The sequence below is a fragment of the Corvus moneduloides genome, chromosome 26, assembly GCF_009650955.1.
Source record: "Corvus moneduloides isolate bCorMon1 chromosome 26, bCorMon1.pri, whole genome shotgun sequence".
Classification (NCBI taxonomy): Eukaryota; Metazoa; Chordata; class Aves; order Passeriformes; family Corvidae; genus Corvus; species Corvus moneduloides.
The window spans coordinates 3,107,394-3,124,874 of record NC_045501.1 but is presented as its reverse complement, the minus strand read 5'-3'; the positions used below and the strand labels follow the sequence as shown (position 1 = coordinate 3,124,874).

The 17,481-nt window shown below is 65.5% G+C and overlaps 5 protein-coding genes across 7 annotated transcripts; 1 reads left to right on the top strand and 4 right to left on the bottom strand.

The window, feature by feature from the left end:
- Nucleotides 1-137: 137 nt before the first annotated feature.
- PSMC3IP (PSMC3 interacting protein) lies at nucleotides 138-2,068 on the top strand. The gene is made up of 8 exons (XM_032134296.1): nucleotides 138-350; nucleotides 464-570; nucleotides 642-731; nucleotides 800-911; nucleotides 1,025-1,170; nucleotides 1,309-1,362; nucleotides 1,443-1,502; nucleotides 1,582-2,068. The coding sequence occupies exons 1-8, from the start codon at nucleotides 320-322 to the stop codon at nucleotides 1,639-1,641; spliced, it is 660 nt and encodes a 219-aa protein (XP_031990187.1). The 5' UTR covers nucleotides 138-319; the 3' UTR covers nucleotides 1,642-2,068.
- A 171-nt stretch (nucleotides 2,069-2,239) lies between these two features.
- On the bottom strand, nucleotides 2,240-5,857 carry MLX (MAX dimerization protein MLX). Of its 3 annotated transcripts, XM_032134292.1 has the most exons (8): nucleotides 5,759-5,856; nucleotides 5,421-5,457; nucleotides 5,207-5,296; nucleotides 4,662-4,768; nucleotides 4,343-4,442; nucleotides 3,978-4,077; nucleotides 3,552-3,753; nucleotides 2,240-3,439 (listed from the first exon to the last, which is right to left on the bottom strand). In XM_032134292.1, exons 1-8 carry the CDS (start codon nucleotides 5,801-5,803, stop codon nucleotides 3,383-3,385), a joined length of 738 nt encoding a protein of 245 aa, XP_031990183.1. In that variant the 5' UTR covers nucleotides 5,804-5,856; the 3' UTR covers nucleotides 2,240-3,382. The 3 variants fall into 3 exon arrangements, with proteins under 3 accessions (XP_031990183.1, XP_031990186.1, XP_031990184.1); XM_032134295.1 differs by lacking the exon at nucleotides 5,421-5,457 and having other exon boundaries at nucleotides 5,759-5,857; XM_032134293.1 differs by lacking the exons at nucleotides 5,207-5,296; nucleotides 5,421-5,457 and adding an exon at nucleotides 5,158-5,206 and having other exon boundaries at nucleotides 5,759-5,818.
- Nucleotides 5,858-6,063: 206 nt separating this feature from the next.
- COASY (Coenzyme A synthase) lies at nucleotides 6,064-10,134 on the bottom strand. The gene is made up of 10 exons (XM_032134090.1): nucleotides 10,108-10,134; nucleotides 9,519-10,008; nucleotides 8,984-9,198; nucleotides 8,703-8,834; nucleotides 8,303-8,492; nucleotides 7,886-7,950; nucleotides 7,016-7,100; nucleotides 6,793-6,890; nucleotides 6,557-6,703; nucleotides 6,064-6,317 (listed from the first exon to the last, which is right to left on the bottom strand). Exons 1-10 carry the CDS (start codon nucleotides 10,132-10,134, stop codon nucleotides 6,261-6,263), a joined length of 1,506 nt encoding a protein of 501 aa, XP_031989981.1. The 3' UTR covers nucleotides 6,064-6,260.
- A 217-nt stretch (nucleotides 10,135-10,351) lies between these two features.
- Nucleotides 10,352-12,129, bottom strand: HSD17B1 (hydroxysteroid 17-beta dehydrogenase 1). The gene is made up of 6 exons (XM_032091731.1): nucleotides 11,948-12,129; nucleotides 11,637-11,798; nucleotides 11,160-11,339; nucleotides 10,990-11,083; nucleotides 10,707-10,890; nucleotides 10,352-10,635 (listed from the first exon to the last, which is right to left on the bottom strand). The coding sequence occupies exons 1-6, from the start codon at nucleotides 12,042-12,044 to the stop codon at nucleotides 10,465-10,467; spliced, it is 888 nt and encodes a 295-aa protein (XP_031947622.1). The 5' UTR covers nucleotides 12,045-12,129; the 3' UTR covers nucleotides 10,352-10,464.
- Nucleotides 12,130-12,446: 317 nt separating this feature from the next.
- Nucleotides 12,447-16,174, bottom strand: NAGLU (N-acetyl-alpha-glucosaminidase). Its single transcript, XM_032091730.1, has 6 exons — nucleotides 15,715-16,174; nucleotides 15,447-15,594; nucleotides 15,174-15,320; nucleotides 14,900-14,985; nucleotides 14,510-14,766; nucleotides 12,447-14,325 (listed from the first exon to the last, which is right to left on the bottom strand). Exons 1-6 carry the CDS (start codon nucleotides 16,128-16,130, stop codon nucleotides 13,109-13,111), a joined length of 2,271 nt encoding a protein of 756 aa, XP_031947621.1. The 5' UTR covers nucleotides 16,131-16,174; the 3' UTR covers nucleotides 12,447-13,108.
- Between the last annotated feature and the right edge of the window lie 1,307 nt (nucleotides 16,175-17,481).

The window sequence follows — 17,481 nt, the reverse complement described above, 5'->3', positions numbered from 1 at the left end:
CTGCCCGGGGGCGCGGAGCCTCCTCGCCGACCCAACCCCGCCCGGCGCTCTGCGGCCGACGTTTCGCCCCTCGCCGTGCGGCGCACGGGCCCGCCCCGCTCCCGCCCCGCCCCGCCCGTGCGCGCCCTGTTCCGCGGGGCCGGGGCGGCACCGGAGCGGCGAACGTTCGGCGGCGCTTTGGGGGCGCGGCTCCGCCGGCCCCGCCAATCACAGTCCGCCCGTGCCCTCTCCGCCAGTGGCGGGGAGCAGGCGGCGCGCCGGAAGTGCGCGAACGGCGGCAACCGGGAGCGGAGCGGGGCTGGAGGGCCGGGGCCGCGGGATGAGTAAAGGGCGCGAGGCCGCGGCGGGCGGTGAGTGCGGGAGTGGCGGGGGAGCACCGGGCGGTGAGTGCGGGAGTGGCGGGGGAGCACCGGGCGGCCTCTGCGGTCCCAGGAGGCCGCGGTGACCGGGGCTGGTCCCGCAGGAGGCGCCACCGCTGTCCTGCTGCGGTACCTGCGGGAGCAGAACCGCCCGTACAGCGCCCAGGATGCCTTCGGGAACCTGCAGCGGGAGCACGGGCTGGGCAAGGCGGTGAGCAGGGCCGGACCGGGCCGGGCTGGGGCGAGGAGCGCCCGGCCCCGGGCTGACGCCGCGTCCCGCAGGCCGTGGTGAAGGCGCTGGAGCAGCTGGCGCAGCAGGGCCGCGTGCGTGAGAAGGTTTACGGGAAACAGAAGATCTACTTCGCTGACCAGGTGAGCCCCGGCCGCCGCCGCTCGCTGGCCCCGCTTACCCCGCACCCCTGACCCGCCGCTCCCCGCAGGAGCAGCTCCCGGCCGCCAGCGATGCGGAGCTCCGCGAGCTGGACGGGGAAATCGCCGCGCGCTCCTCCCAGCTGCAAGCGCTGCAGCAGAGCTGCCGGCACATGGAGGCGGGTGAGTGTGCCTGGCCGGGCAGCCCCGAGGCACCGGGGGGTCTCCGAGGGCACGGGTAGCTGTGCCCTGGTGCCGGCTGGCAGCCCGGCCGGTGATCGGTGCCGCCTTCCCAGAGCTGAAGGACTTGAACAGCTCCATGACAACCCCTGAGATTGGCGGGGAGATCGAGGCACTGAGGAAGGACTGTGCCAGTTACACGGAGAAACTGGAGAGGATTAAGTCTGCTACCAACCACGTGACTCCAGAGGAAAAAGAGAAGGTGAACAGCTGCTGTGTGTGAACCCGGGGCCAGTCTGGGCTGGGCCTCTGCCAGGACCCAGCACTTCCCTTACAGGCATTGCTTGCCCGGGGCTCATGAGAGCCCCACGGGGCGGCTCTGACCTGGTGCTGTTGGCAGGTGTGCCGGGAGCAGCAGCTGTACCGCCGGGAGTGGCGCCGGAGGAAGCGGATGGTACCGGCTGTGGTGCGGGTGGGCGGTGACGGCCCCGCTGGGACCGCTGCCCACAGCCCTCACGTGCCCTGTCTCACCAGGCCACCGAGCTGCTGGATGCCATCCTGGAGGGGTACCCCAAGAGCAAGAAGCAATTCTTTGTAAGTACAAAGGCTGGGCCCTGCCCAGGGCTGCTGAGCCAAAACCTAAGCCTGTTCTGATCTGCTCGGTGCCATGCAGGAGGAGGTTGGGATAGAGACGGATGAGGACCACGGCGTCGTGCTGCCAGCGACTGTGTGAGGTGCTGGGGGAGCCTTTTTTCTAGGGAGAAGCTGCTGCAGAGCTGCCTCTGAAACTCAAGCTGTTGGGCTGTTCTTTTTCTCTTTTTGCAGGACTGGGGCTTGTCCTGTGTATTTATTTGTTTTTGTTTTAAAATGTTTTGCAGTTGGAAGGGTGGTGGGTGGGAGTGACTCCGCACTGGCCCTCTCCTTGTAGTGGAATGTTGTTTTTTTCCTGCCCTGCAGTGCATGCAGCTGCCTGGCTGGGGTCTGAGGGTGCTGAGTGTGGGGGCACTGGTGCTGTATCCCTGGTGTTCTGGTAAGGAAAGGGAGCAAGGGACTGTCTGGGCTGCAGAGCTCTGTATGTGTTCTAGCTGCTTCCTCCTGTGTGCCTGAGTGGTCACATGAGAATCTGATCTATTAAACACCAGGATTTTGGTTCAGGCGCACATCCTTGTGGTGTTTGTCTCTTCAGAGGGTGTCAGGGCAGGGTTTAGGCTCTGAGGAGCGGAGAAGGCAGGAGCCAGGAGAGGGTAACCTGAGCCACAGGGGCTGGAAGGGGCTTCTGGAAACTACCAGCTCTAGGGCACAGCTCCAGGAACTCAGCATCAGAAAAATCGTTAAAACATTCAGCGAAATTTATTTAATTACTTTTCACAATAGAAAAATACATCACTTTCACTTGTGAGGTCTGTAAAATTCCACGTCCTCTTCCCAAGGCAGCGCTCCCTCCTCAGCGCTGGAAAAACTGCCTGAAATAAACATTCCCTGGATGTGCCCCTGGAGCAGGAGCACAGACATGGTTATGGAGAACAAACCCTGCTGCTGGCAGCACCCTGGTCTCATCACTCTGGACAGTGACCAACCCTCAACCAGGCAGAGCTGTGACCCAGCTGGGCATGGGACAGGGTCAAACATGTCCAAACCCAGGCTTGTACAGCTGGCACAGGCAGTGCTTTGGGACCATTTCAAAATTTACAAAAATAAAAATCAAATTGAGGCTGGTCAGGTCTGTGTGTGGAGGAGCAGCAAGCGCACCTGGGCACGTTGTGCTACAGCTGAAGAACTTTCCTGTGCAGTACAGCCACAGTTTCTGAAAAGGAGATGTGTTCCAGCGCTCGCAGGAACCTCCTGTGCTCCTTCCCAGGGATCCACGGCTGCAGCAGTGCTTGGGGTTCATCAGGGCCCTAGCATGTGCTGCCAGGGGTACAGCTCCCAGCTCTTGATGGGCTCATCGTGCTGCCAGCACTGCCAGGCTCCCCCAAAACACAATAGCTGACTCCAAACAGCTGCCTCAGAGGGGCAGGGGACAGCCCAGTGGGTACTGGGGAGAACCATTCCCATTGCTATTCCAGAAACCCATCATTTTTAATATGCATTTGTTGCATTTCCCCACCCCAGGGAGAGCAGGGCTGTCACAGGCCTGAGAGCACAGGATGGAACTGCTCTGGGATCAGCTCTGCAAGGAGAGTCAGTGGCACAGGCAAACCCAGGGCACTGCCTGAGCCAGAGACTCTGCCCCCCACCTTCTCCTCCATACCACCTTTCCCTCCCCTCTTGCCCAGTCCCTACAAAGATTCAGTGGCACTGAGTGGAGCAGCAGTGTCTGCACAGCCACCGTTGGGCTTCAGAAGGAATACAATAAATAATTCAGAGAACCTTAAAAACAGCCACAAGGGAGAGGGCCCAGGGTGGTGCCCATCACCCAGGCCCCTGGGCAGGAAGTGCCCCATCCCCACGGGCGCAGAAGTGGCGCAGGAGGCTCAGTAGAGCTGGCTCTTCACCTTGTGCAGGACCCTGATGACAACATCCCGCAGCGTCTGTGGCAGAGAGGGGACATGGTCAGATGGTCTGGGGAGGAACAGCCACCCCTGTGCCACTGTCTCTGCCCCCTTGGCCATGGCACCACCCCCCCTGCAGTCCTGCATTCACCTGGGGCTTGCACTGCTCCTCAATCCAGCTGAAGACACATGCCGAGAGCTCCTGGAAACTCGTTACAGAGATTGAGGCATTGAAGGACTGGAACAGGGAGTCCATGATGCCTTGGAAAACATTGAACTTCACCTCGTCAGAGACCTGGTTCTTCCCCTCGTTCGGGTTGTCCTGATGAGCTTTCACGATCTGCTCATAGTTCCTGAAACAAGCACAGCACACCAAGGGCAGCAGTGAGGCCTCCACACTTGACTCTGAGCTGCCACTCCCAGCTCCTGCTCCCGGCTCTGAATTCCCACACCCAGCTCCTGCTCCTGGTTCCAAGCTCCAGGCCTGTCCCCGGATGGAGAACCACTGCAGAGCCCTGCAAGGATGTGAGGGAACAACAGGAAGTAGAGGGCATGACCCCAACAGCTCTTCCCTTACACTTTCATGATCTTCAAGGCCATCACATCTTTCCTGAGGGTAGAAACTTCCTCCTCCTGCTTTTTCTTTTCCTTGTGCAGGAACTGGATGTAGTCGATGGCTGAGCATGAAGACACGGAGTGAGGATTTGGGAGCACACATGGACCCCTGAGATCCCCATGGGAGGTGCCTGAGCCAGGGCACCATCAGCTGCCACTGACCCAATTCCCCTGGGAAGGTGGGTGAGTGTGGGTGAGCAGCACCTGAGCTCCCCAGAGCCTCATCACACCAGAAGGTTCTACGGTGCTGAACTTTGCCCTGCACAGCTCTAGGGAGGAGGTTTGGGGGTTGATAGCACCTCCTTCCCTCCCACCCTTGGGACTCACTTTTCTGGAGGACGATGGCCTTGCTCAGCTTCTGCGAGCCGATGGAGAAATCCTGCTGCTCACAGGTGGGGACGATGGCCTGCAAGTCATTGTAGCCTTTCTGCAGGGAAGTAGAGCCACAGAGTTTGGGCTCATCCTGTGAGACCAGGTCCACACCCAGCTCCCACAACACAGCCCATCAGAGCCAGGGCAGCTCCCAGCACACACACATATGCAGGAAGGGCACATCCAGCAGCAAAACAGAGAAGTGCTGGAAGAGCCGGGTGCTGGAGCAGCCTAGGAGCAGTGCTCCAGCAGTGCCTGCTGCCTCTTGCCTCACCTTGATGGCATCTCGGCGCTTCTGCTCAGCCTGGGTGTGCGCCCGGCGGCGCTGGTCCTTGTATGACTCCTTGTAGGACTCCTGATGGTAGTCACTGTCCTCATCATCTGTGGGGACAGAGTGTGGCTGTGGGTGAGGAGTCAAGAGGCACGAGGAAGGGCACAAGACAGCTCAAGGGATCACTACAGCTGCAGCCAGGCCCAGCATAGCCCCCGCCACAGTCAGCTACAGCAGGCTGGGCCAAAGAAAAGCCTTCCAAGGGGCCCCAGCAACCCTTTCCCTCATCTTGGGGAGCTGGGCAGGAGGAAGATGCTGGCAGCTCCCTTGGGAAGGTGTCAAAAACAGTGATTCTCGACTCCAAACCCTGCTGGAAACCACAGAACCCTGATGTTGTTCCCAACACCTTCCTGCTCCTCTTTCTCGTCAGGATAGGAATCCTGCCCAGCCACGCTCACCCCCCCCTCGGTGCAAGGCAGACCTGGAACCCGGCACATACCGGATTCCCCAGCGAGCAGAAACACCCGGTCACGGAGGACAAACCCCACCTGTGTTGGGGACAGAAGAGGCACTGGTGGAGCCGATGCTGTTGGCCCGGGACACTATGCTGCCTTTCCGGGCATTTTCCATGAAGAGTGCTGGAAGAAGAGCGTCCCAGGGTCAGTGCCCAACGCGGGGTGTCACCGGGCGCAGGGACGTGAGAGGCGTCCCCGGGCAGCCGCTGCCACCCACGAACGGGAGCGGCGCGGGCCGGGCACCTACCGGAGTCCAGGCCATTGTCGCCGTAGGCCGCGTCCACCTGCGCGGGGCCGGCGGGCGGAGGAGACACGTCAGCGGGGCTGGGGCGGCGACCGCGGCCCGCGCCCCGGAGCCCCCCGGCCCCAGGAGCTTGGTCGGCCCGAGGAGCACCCGCCAGCCCCGAGCGGCGGCTCCGCCGGGGCCTTTGGCCGCCGCCCCTCGCCCAGGCACTGATTCCTGTGCGCTCCCCGCCCCAGTACCCCCAGCCCGGCGCTCACCCCGCCCGACCGCCGTGAGTACCCCGTCCCGGCGCGTCGCCCCGCGGCACCCGGCGGCCCGGCCCGCCGCGACCCCGGTCCCACCTTCCCCCACGAGTCCTCGGCCGCGCCGCCCGGCGGCTCCGCCATCTTCCGCCCGCCCGCTCACGTGACCGCCGCGGCGACCGCGCTCCGCTCCGCGCCGCCAGGGGGCGCCTGCGCCCAACCCCGCACGGGTGTGACGTCATCTCCGCCGCGCGCCCCCGGTGCGGAACCCCGCCCGGAGGATCCCCGGGGGCACCGGGAGCCCCACACCGAGCCGGGGCCGCAGCGGGAGCTGGGCGGGGCCGGGGGCACCGGAGCCCCTGCGGGGGCGGGCGAGGGAACGGGACCGGCGCACGGACACGCACTGCGGGAGCAGCCTCTTTACTGTCACCCTGCTCAGCCCTGCAGGGCTCCCCCTCACCGGGGGACGGCAGGACGCCCCGGACCCTCGCCGGAGCCGGACGGGGCCGGTGGTCTCGGTCCCACGCTGCTCCACCGGCCGGCTGATGGCGGGCAGTGCTGGCAGGACACGGACCTTCACGGGACCGTGCGGGACAGGGCCTCACGGGCCGCGCTCCGGGCTCAGGCGCTGCTGCAGCAGGTCCCAGGCCTTCTGCACCTGCCGGAGAACCATCCGGGGCGACACCTCAGAGCCCACGGGTAAGGCGAGCAGCACCCCGGCTCGGGGCAGGAACCGGCTGAATTTACACCCCCAAACCCACCCCTTGTGGCCGTGTCCGGAGGCAGCCTCGATGGTGAGCAGCGCACCCAGGCATGGCCTGAGCACAGCACTGAGCCCTGCGGTTCCTGTCCCAGTCACCCAGAACACCCCTGGAGCTGCAGCAGCCCCAGGCTCACCTGCTGGCGGGTGATGTCCGGCTCCCAGAGGGTGCAGAGCACCACCTGGGACTGCTCTACCCGTTGCCTGTTGGTCATCTGGCTCTGCAGCCGGCGGCGAGCGGCCTCCTCGCTCAGCCCATCCCTGGCCACAATACGCCTCACGGCCTGGCAGGGACACGGGGGACACTCAGGTGCTTTGGGAGAGGCTGAGGACCAGCCCTGGCAGCAAGTGAGGAGCCCAGGGCATGGCCCACCTCCTCCTCCGGGATGATGGCTGTCCACACTTCATGGACCATGTCCTGCCAGCCGGCCTCCAGCAGCACAGCAGCGTCCAGCACACACACGGCCTTCCCTAGGGAACAAGGGCATTCCTCAGTGCCCAGCCATGGACAGCAGCAGCCTGGGCTCAGTCCCACCTTCCTGCAGTGCAGACGCTTCACTGCTGAGCTGAGGCTGCCACGGAGCTGCCCCCGTTACCTTGAGCATCAGCCTCCCTGACCCTCTCTTTTGCCATCTGGGCTATTTCGGGCCACACAATGTCCGTCAGGCTCTTCAGCCGCTCCTAGAAAGGACCACAGTGGGATTTGAGATTCGGTCCCTTGCCCTCAGAACCTCTGGGTAGCCAACCAGGAGAGTGGGGTTGTAAGCAGTCAGGGGACACCCAGGAAGGACCCACTGAAGCTCAGGAGGTGGGTCTGGCCCATCACCAAGCACCCGGAAGGAAAGCTTTCACACTGGCTGGAGGCTTCCATTCCTGCTGCCAGGGTCAGGGTGTTTTTTCCTGTTATTTCCCTTGCCCTGCCATTAGGGCCCTGCCTTTAGCAGAGACCTGAGTCTCTGCTGTGAGAGGTGCTTCGCTCCACAGCACAGCAAGCTCCCCATCCAGCAGGTCCCACATAAGACCTGTCCATCCAGGGAACCCCTTGAGCTGCCTCCACCTTGGCCTGGGGCAGCAGCAGAGCAACAGGATGAGCACCTGTAAAGGCCAGGTGACACTGAGCCCTGCTGGGTACAAGGGGCAGAGAGCACTGGCTCTGTGTGTGTCAGGTCTGTTGCTCCGAGCTGAGTGAAGGAAAAGCATGGTACAGAGGAGATGGGGATGGCAATGGGGACAGGGATGGGAACAGGGAGGCAGCAGCAGCTGCAGGACAAGAGGAATGTATTCAGCACAGCTGCTGATTCAGCTACAGAGATGTGATCTGTCCCACCCTGTCCCCATGCCACTGTCAGGAAATACAGCCAGGAAGATGTCATCATCTCAAAAGGGCTAAAAACTAAAAATCCCTGGCATAAGAGGAGAACAGCCCCCACTCACAGATTAAATATTTACAATAAATCTGCTTTTACCTGGTTTCCAAACACTTTAGCCCCAAGGACTTTCCTGTTAATTGTTCCATCTTTGTTCAGGATCTCTGCAAGGCAGAAGCACAACAGGTTTGGGAGGGACAACTCCCATCCCTGTGGCAAGCCTGGGTTGGGGAAAGGACTTTGGCAAAGGGCTCTCAACAGCACGTAGAAAAGGGCTGTAACACCTAACCTGGCAGCTCTTCACCTTCAGACTCCTGAAAAGGACAGGCAAAAGCTTTTTCCAGGCAAACAGGAGCCTGGTTCATCCTTCCCCACCAGCAGCTCTGACATGGGACACACAACACTTGGGGAGCCCAAAACCCATGGGGTGGGAGGGGGACACGGGCCAGGGCTCTCAGGGATGCTGGGACACCCGTCCCTCCCCTTCTTCCTCCCTGCAGCCTCCAGTGACTCTACCTGCCCCAAAGGCCGCCACCACCGGCTCGTAGGCCGGGCCACCGGGGACATAGACGGCATGGCCCAGCTTGTCAGCGTCGATGACGAACGCGCCCAGGTGCCCCAGGAGTTTGGCGATGGAGGTTTTCCCACTCCCAGTTCCCCCAGTCAGGCCAATCACATACGGGCGCAACGGCAGAGCTGGGTCTTGCTAAGGGAAAGAGGAAAGCTGTGGCAGCAGGTGGAGAACTGGGCTTTGCTGGAGAAGGATCCTGACACCCCGGCCTGGAGATGGCCATGAAAGGCCCTCGGCTGCAGAGCAGCAGGCAGCCTTTCCAAACTCTTCGGCTCCCGAGGCTCCCACTCCTCCTCCCGGGCACACCACTCCCATTGCAGCTGTGGCTCTGCAGGCCCTCCTCACCCGTGGGGGCTGCAGCAGTGTCCCCAGCAGCCTCTGCCGGAGGCTGGAGGAGCTGATCTTCTCCTCCTCGTTCTGACTGCGGTCGGGGTCCTTCATCAATTGGATTTCATGGAGAGCCAGCTCGGGGAGCCCCTGACGAGAGAAGGGAGCCCCGAGGGCTGTCAGCCATGAGAATACAGCAGAGGGAAGGGGCAAATCAGACCAAATTTGTCCCCAGGCAGCATCAGGCAGGGCCAGAGGGCAGGCAGGGGTAGCCCACGGGGCTTCAGCATGCGAATTACATTTTCAAGTCTCTTCCTGTTCACAGCCTCCCCTCCCCGGCGGGTCTCCTCGCTGACCACCAGGCACTGCAGGTCGGGGTCTGTGACTGAGGGGCCGAAGGGGTCGGCCAGAGGCACGATGTCGTAGCACAGTGAGGGCTTCACGTCCTCCAAGAACTCACGCAGCTTCGCTGCCCGCAGCTCGTACGGCTCGATCAGCTCCGGCAGGACCTTGTCTGCCGGATGCCAGGAGGGCAGAGAAGCACAAGAGTGACGGAAAAGCAAGACCAGGAGACGGGAGAAAACACCCAGCTGGGACTTTGAGCGCTGCCTCCCGCTCCCCTTGCCCTCTCTGCACCTGTACACCTTGCTGGTTGTGGACAGGACACTAGGTCCCCACTGGATCCCCAGTGACACTCTGCCTGGATGGCACCGCCTTGGGTGGGTGGCTGCCAGGACTTCACGGGTCACTGGGCCCCAAGACCACTGCCCTGCCCCGGGGAGCACCGGGCTGACCCCTCGTCCCCACGCAGAGCCACGGCCGCCCCGGACTCACGGCGGAGCAGGTCTCCGTCGGCCACCCCGGCCAGGAGCCGCCGCCGGGCCAGGAGGCAGCAGGCGCTGAGCAGGAGCCGGTGGGCGCCGTGGAGCCGGTCGAAGGTGCCGCCAACCGCCACGTCCAAGAATTCGGGGAGCGTCGCGTCAGGATCCTGCTCGGGATCCCCCTCGGGATCCCCCCCGGCGTCCCCCGCGGTGTCCTCGCCCAGCAGCAGCGCGGGCAGGCTCGGCGGGCAGCCGTACACAGCCGCGGCCAGGCGCTGCAGCCCGAGCTGCACCGGCTCCGGCGGCCCCGGCGCCTCGGCAGCGGCCGCCAGCAGCACGCGGGGCGCCCGTGCCAGGCGGCGGCCGGGCCCGAGCAGGACGCGCAGGTCCAGCCCCCGCCGCGCCGCCGCCGCCGTGTACAGCGCGGCCAGAGCCCGCAGCAGCGCGGGGCCCGCGGGCGGCGCGGCGGGGCCGGTGGCGGGGCCGCCCAGCCGCAGCCCCGGCTGCAGGTGCACGTACAGCGGCCCCGCCACCAGCCCCGCCGCCGCCGCCACCAGCCCCGCCGCCCGCCGGGGCAGCGCGGGCAGCGGCGCCGTCAGCACCAGCAGCCCCGAGGCGAAGGGCGGCATCACCCCGCCGGAAGCGCTGCCGACCGGAACGGGAGCGGCACCGGAACAGCACCGCCTCCCGGGCAGCCCCGCCGCGGGCGGGAGGAGCGCCCGGCTCCGCCCGCGGGGGGAGGGGACCGGCAGGCCCGGGTACTTTGCAGCCCCGCCCGCCCCGCAGCGCGGCAGGAGCCCGGGGGACCCGCGGGACCGCGGCGTGAGGGGGACGGAGCCGGAGCCGTGCGGCTGCAAAGGGCTTTATTGGGGACACGGCGGGACCGAGTACGCGACCGGCTCCGGGTCCGGGCTGGGGGTTCGCATGGGCAGCGGGTTCCGGGGTTCCGGTGGCTCCGCTCAGGGCTGGTCCCCGCCGGCCTCGCTGCCGCCGAACACGAAGTCGTGCATGGCGCGGACGTACGCGGAGCCGTCGGGGCTGCTCAGCCGCAGGGGCCAGAGCGGAGCAAGGAGCTGGGTGCTGGCACAGCGGAGGGGTGGGCAGGGGCTGCCGATGGCCTCCAGGAACACCTGGCACCGCAGACGGGTCAGAGCCGTCCCGGGCACGGCCCCACGGCCACCCCCGCCCCGCGGTGACTGACCGGCAGGACCTCCTCCACCTCCTGGGCCGCGTCGCGGAAGATGCTCTGGCAGTGCCACAGGTACCGGCGGTACAGCCCCTGTGTCGCGGCGTCCAGGCCCCGCATCTCGCTGCCCTCAGGGTCGGGGCGCTGCAGGTTGGCCAGGAAGCTGGTGTGGACGGGCCCGCACTCCACCAGCGTCAGGCTGCGGGAGGGAGCGCATGAGCTGCCACCGTACCCCCGCCCTGGCATTCCCCCATGCTGGTGGGCAGGATCCAGCCCTCGTGGCATCACCGGCACTCACTGGATGTTGAAGGGGCGCAGGACGATGGCCAGACTCTCGCACAGCCCCTCCACTGCAAACTTGCTGGCACAGTACACAGCATTGAAGGGCAGCCCTGGGGCAGAGCCACACCCTGAGCACCAGAACTCTTCCCCACAGCTCCCTGTACTACAGGATGCTGGGGGTCCCACCTTGCAGCCCCCCAATGCTGCTGGAGACAATGATCCGCCCGGCCCTGCGGCTTTTCATGGCAGGCAGGAATGCCTGGATGGTGCGGACAGTCCCAAAGAGGTTCACGTCGAAGAGAGTTTTCATGGCCTGGTCGGAGCAGGTCTCCAGCGGTCCCATCAGTCCCACCCCTGCATTGCAGACTGCCAGGCATGGTGCAGTCAGCCGGGCACAGCGCAGTCAGCCAGTCACTGTAGCCCTGCACACCACTGAGTGCCAGAAGGCAGAAATGGGGGGCCTTTCCCTGTTGATGGGCCCTTGGCACCCCCAAATCCATCTCCTGCACCTCTGCCCTGCTAAACACATCCTGTCCCAGCCCTAGGACTGCCTGCACCTCCCATGGTTTAACATCTGCTCCCGGTGCCCTGGGGAGGGTTGTGACCCCAGAGAGGTCCCCTCAGCCACCCCAGGGACACTGGGGCCAGCAGGAAGAGCCATACCCAGCACATCCAGGCGCTGTCCCTGCACCCGCTGTGCAGCAGCTGCCAGTGAGCGTGGGTCAGTGACATCAAGCTGCAGGACCTCCAGCGTGTCAGGGCAGCAGCCCCCCAGGCGCTCCAGCAGCCGCTCACCCTTGGCCAGGTCGCGCATGGTGGCATAAACTGGGGAGAGAGTGTGGCCACCAAGCTGTGCGGCCAGCACCAACCCCAGCCCACCCCCACGCTCTGTTTTCCTTGGTGAGGCGCTGCCTGGTCCAGCCCAGAGACCAGCTGGGGCTGTTGGACCCCCCGGGGCAGCATCGACCCTTTACCTTTGAAGCGGCGAGTGGTGTCGGCCGCCAGGCGTGCAGCCAGCCCCAGGCCGATGCCTGAGGAGCAGCCTGTGATCAGCACTGTGGTTCTCTCCATGGCTGGGCAGTGCTGGCCAACGGGGCCAGGCCATTTAAGAGGGCTGGGAAGAGGGTCCCCCCGCCCCACGCCACTGTGTTGTGTCTGCTGCCTTATCTCAAGGCCCCTCCACCCACCTCCCTGTGCATGCCTGGTGCTCCCTGTGCCTTGATCCTCGTGCAGGTGCTGTGATAAAGACTCCGCTGAGCCAGGACCTCCCTGCCGGAGGAGGTTCTGGGGCACAAGGGGAGCCGCAGCCCTTGGGGATCTGCACCAGACGTGCTTTGCTGTGCCAGGCATCCCGGCTGCCAGGACACATCTGGCAGTGCGTTGTTCTTGCTATGCAGGCTCAGGGCTGAGCTGCTCCTCTGCCCCTGCCATGTTCCACACAGCCCTGTACTAGCAAAAGGAGTTGGACACACATAGGAGAAGAGAGTCTGTATTTGCTCTGCAGCTGGGCTCTGCCCAAGCCCCAGCTGTGGAAAAGGCCTCAAAAACTCTGTCCTGGGGAGCACAGCCCCAGCAACACTGCAGGCAATGCTGCCAAGTATTGTATGATACAAAAGGCACCAAATGTGGACAAGGCCATGCAGTGCCACGTCCCCACAGGCACTGGGGTCCAGGGCTGCTCTGCCCCCCGCCCAATGCCACCTCCCTGTCTGCTTGTCCCCCATCACTGCCCCTGCTAGCCAGCCAAGGCCCCACAGCAGGGACACATTTGTCCTGTCCCTCTGCAGTGTCCCACCAAGCTTCCAGCTGAGAGCACTGGGACAGCCCAGCTTTCCTGGAACAGGCTCAGGGCAGCTAGGCAGTGCTGAGCACAAAGCGCTGTGCGGGATGGGTCCCTGGGACACAGCCTGGTCCCCATCCATCTGCCAGCCCCTTGTCCACGTGCCAGCCCCTCTTGGGGCACGTCCTGCCCATGTGGGGGAAGTGGGGGGTCCAGGCTGGCTGGGGGCCACCAGGGCTCTGTGCCCCTCTTCCAGTACAGCCAGGACAGCCATCAGGCCAGAAGTCCAGATGGGGGAGGGTGCAGGGGCTCTGTCCACCCTCTCTGGGGGAGGCTCCGGAGGCAGAACCCAAAGTCACGCAGGCCCAGCCAGACTGCGCTGCAGGGCGCTGGGGTAGTATTTGAGGAACAGCTTCCTGGAGATCTCCATCGTATCCCCAGCTGGCACAGCTGGGTAGCGCTTCTTGTTGTAGATGAAGCCTCTCTCCACTTGGAAGACAGCCTGGTTGAACTGGTCCTGGTGGAAGGGGCGGCCTGAGTTGAGGCTCTCCACCAGCACAGAGATGAAGAGGCTCCAGCGCACGCTGTAGTAGTCCAGCACCAGCCCCCCCAGCTGCTTGTTGGCGTAGTCCAGAATGTTCCCGCTGGGCCCCCAGAGCGTCACCTGGTTCCGGGCATTCAGCTCATACTGCTCAGCCTCCTGGTCACTGGTGGCCATGGCACGGGCGTTCTCCAGCCAGCGGCCGAGGAGGAAGAGGCTGTGGCTGGAGAGGAGGCTGTCCAGCTCTGGCAGCAGGTCGTACACCAGCACGCCGCCGGCCGTCAGCAGCTCCGGCAGCGCGTGGCTCTGGAAGGCCTGGCGGATGCTCAGGTAGTAGTCGCCGACCAGCTGCTGGGCCGCCTGCCGCGTCACGTCCACCAGGTCGTAGAGGAAGGTGGGGCTGGAGCCCAGCTCGGTGCCAGCGCTCAGCAGCAGGCGCCAGGCTTCGTACACGTCGCTGGCGTTGTACCAGAGCTCTGTGTCCATGTGCAGTGAGGGCCGGCGCACCAGCGGGCTGCGGTTGTGGTTGACACAGACGCCGGTGCAGTTATACACACTGCGGAGGAGCAGGCGCCAGGCGCTGGCTGCGGCCGCATTTGGGGCACCGTAGCGGCGCTCGGCGTAGCGCGTCACCCAGCTGGGGAGGTCGAGGGGCTCCTGACGCCAGCCCAGCTCGTTCATCAGCTCGTACACCATGTCGTTCTGCTCAATGCCCTCGGGCACCAGCCCCGTGCCCACCATGGTGGAGTTGGGGAAGCGTCGGGCTGTGAATGGGCCATGGTTGATGGCCTCCACTGTGCCAAAGAGGCCGTGGTTGCCCCCGAAGTTGTGCAACATACACCAGATGAAGGGCTGCCCATAGAAGGACTCTGTCCACTGGTAGACGGGCTTGGACTCAGCAAAGAGGTCGAGAACAATCATCCTGCCAAGGGGCACACCATGCAGCAGGGCCCGCACCTGCGCTGGCTGCCAGAAGTCAGGCTGGTGCTGGAAGAGCCAGCCCTGCATCAGCCACAGCGCCTTGGGGTCAGCTGGGGATACAAGAGCACCAGGTGAGATCCTCTCCAGGCAGGGCCCACAGGTGTCTCACAAGGGGGTTTTGAGGGTCTGGCACCAGTGGATTCTGCACTTGCATGGGGCCCGCAGCCACCTCCCCCAGCCCCTGCTATGCCACCTGGACCCCTGTGGCCAGGCCAGCACTGCACACTGACCCACCTCCAGTCATCGACCTGAAAATGGCATTGCTGACTCTCGAGAGATAGGCAGGGTCAGAGGAGAGGGGGGTCATCTCGTTGAAGGTGTCTGCGCTGTAGACGTGGTCTGTGCCAAACTCCTTGATCAGCTCCTTCAGGAAGAGGGTCCCGATCACCTGGAACATGGGGTCCTCTGGGTCCAGCAGGTAGGTGCATGAGTAGGTGCAGTCGAAGTGGCTCCAGTGCCCCAGGTGAGTGGCATTCACGCGTGGGAAGACCCTGGGCCGGAGGGCAGAGATGGGGATCAGAACAGGACAGGACCACTGTGCCCATGGCACAGGGCAGCCTCCCGGGGAAGTCGCAGTGGGAGGTGCTGCTGGACATGAGACCCCGGGGCGGGGACTGCACCTACCGAAGGATCCCCTGCGGCACGTGGCCCGCGAAGGCCGGCAGCACCGTGGTCATCCCCAGCGAGCGCATCCGCTCCACGATCCGGTACTGGGAGAGAGAAGGGAGGAAGCAGAGGGAGAGAGAGAAGCCCCCACCTTCCCGCGAGGGGACCCCGGGGGCTGCCGCAGCTCGGGATGGGGTGGGGGGATGCCCGAGGCTCCGCGAGGACAGCCTCGGCCAGGAGGACCAGAGGGTGACAGGGATTTGCCCCGGGCGGGCGGGGCCGTCCCCGGTACCTGCAGGTAGAGCTGCTTGAGGTGCCAGGCGGGCGGCAGCGGCCCGGCCCAGCGGCGGAGATTCCCCATCCGGTTCCAGGCCAGGAACGCGGGGCCCGTGAAGTACTTATCGATCTCTGACTGGTTCAGCCCCAGGTTACGGTAAACCTGCACCGGGCGCCGGGGGTCAGCCGGCCCTACGGCTCCCGGTTCCAGAGGTCCCGCCACCGCCACCCTGTCGGTTCCGGTTCCGACGCCCTCCCGGTCCCCGTCGCCCTCGGCCCCAGTCCTCACCCGCTGCCAGACCGCCTCCTGCCCCGCGAAAGCCGGCGCCAGGTTGATGCCGCTCAGCGCCATCCAGTCGATCTCCCGCTCCCAGCGCGCCCAGTCCCACCAGACGAAGGAGTAGCTCTGGGCGCAGACGTTCTGGTAGTACCGGTACCTGCGGGAGCGGCGGAGGCTGCGCCCGGGCCCCCCGCGCCCCCCGGGCCCCCATTACATAACAGCGCCTTGTCCCGCGCTAAGGATGCGTGAGCCGCACCCGGCCCCGCGTCCCCGTTACCTGCCGGGGGCGGCGGCGCGGATCTCGGCCCGCAGCCGCGGCAGCGGGTCTGGCAGGCGGAGCTGCGCCCCGGACCACGACAGGTGGCAGCCGCAGAAGTCTCGCAGGTAGCGGTAGAGGCCGGCGGCCGCCGCCACGCCGCTTGAGCCCGTTACGGCGACGGCCACGGCGGCGCCGGGAGGTGACCACAGCCGGTAGATGTCAGGCCCGCCAGCCGCCAGCGCCGGGTCCACCGACAGCGACACGGCGGCGGCCCGTGGGCCGAGCAGGCGCCGCGCCAGCGCCCGCACCGCCTCCTCCTGCCGCGCGTCCCCCGCTCGCGCCGCCGTCGCCGCCAGCAGCAGCAGCAGCAGAAACGGCAGCGCCAGCCCCGGTCCCGGTTCAGATCCCGGTTCCGGTCCCCTCCGCACCGCCATCGCCGCCTCCTACCCCTGCGCCGGGCCCGCCTCTCCCGGTACCGTCCCGCCCCCCGCCGGTCCCGCCTCTCACGGTCCCGCGGCGCTGGGCGGTCCCGGCGGCCGGGGCGGGCCTGGTTTGTTACTGGCCGCCGAGCGGAGCGGGCCTGGTTTGTTACCGGCCTCTCGGAGCAGGGATGTCCCGGGCCGGCCGGTTCCGGCAGCCGGGGCGGGTTGGGGCTGCGGACGGGGACAGGCGCTCCCAGAGCCGCGGAGCCACCGCGGCCCCTTCCTCGCCCGCTCCGGGTGCCCGAGCAGGGGCCGGGTTTGCAACTCCTGCCCGGGGCAGCGGGATCCCCACGGCTCCGGGCTGTTTTCAGTCCCGCGTTTTCCACCCGTGACGGTTCCGCACTAGCGGGGCAACCGGGCCGCGGCGGCCCCGTCCATCCGTCAGCCCGGGGGCTGCCGGGGCTGACCCGGACCCGCTCCGGCCGGCGGGAGGCGCTGCGAGACCGGGCAGCGCCGGTGCCTCGGGGCTGGGGAGCGCCCCGGCAGCCCCAGCACCAGCCGGAGCGGCCCCGTCCCTGGCCGCCGAGGCGAACCCCAACGGGGAACGGGAAACGGGGAACGGGGCGGGCTCAGGCTGCCCGGGGTTTCTCTCAGCTCCAGGGAGAATTCGTAGACACTTCCAGGACAGAGCCCGGCTGCGGGGCGGTCCGGGGGAGGGACGGGGGAACTCGGGGCTCCCCGAGCACCCCCCAGCGCAGCCCACGGGGGGCCGCCGGGGTCTCCTGCCAGCACCAGGGCTGCGCCTGTGACCCCAGAGCCACGGAAACGGGCAGAAATGTTGTGATTGCACGGGAGAGTGGTGAAAGAGGAGAGAGAACATCCCCCCGGCCATCTAGTACCTACAGCTGCAGGAAAAAGCATCCCCCGGACCAGCGGGAAGCCGGTTCCTCGTCCAAGAGGTGCGGGAGGCCGGTGGCGCAGTTCAGCGCGGCTTCTCGCCCTCCCGGAGAGATCAGGAGATGGGAAACATACCGACATCAGCTACACAATCGCCAAAACCCTGCAGAACCCTCCCTTCCGCTGCTCCCGCACATGTGGAAATACCCTCTCCGGCAGGAAGGGCCTGAGTAAACACGGCCGTCCGCGGGGAGCGGGGTCCCTGCGGCTGGGGAAAGCAGGAGCAGGGCACAGCCCCGGGCAGGCAGAGCATGCTGCCCCACTCCCCATCCAAGGGTACCCACAGCACCCGGGTTAAGCACTCCAGAACTTTTCCTCCTACACAACTCCTCGTTCCACCCCGTTACGGGGTCTATCAGGGTGAGCAGGAAGCCCTGGGACAAATGGCTCTGACCCGGCCTTCGCT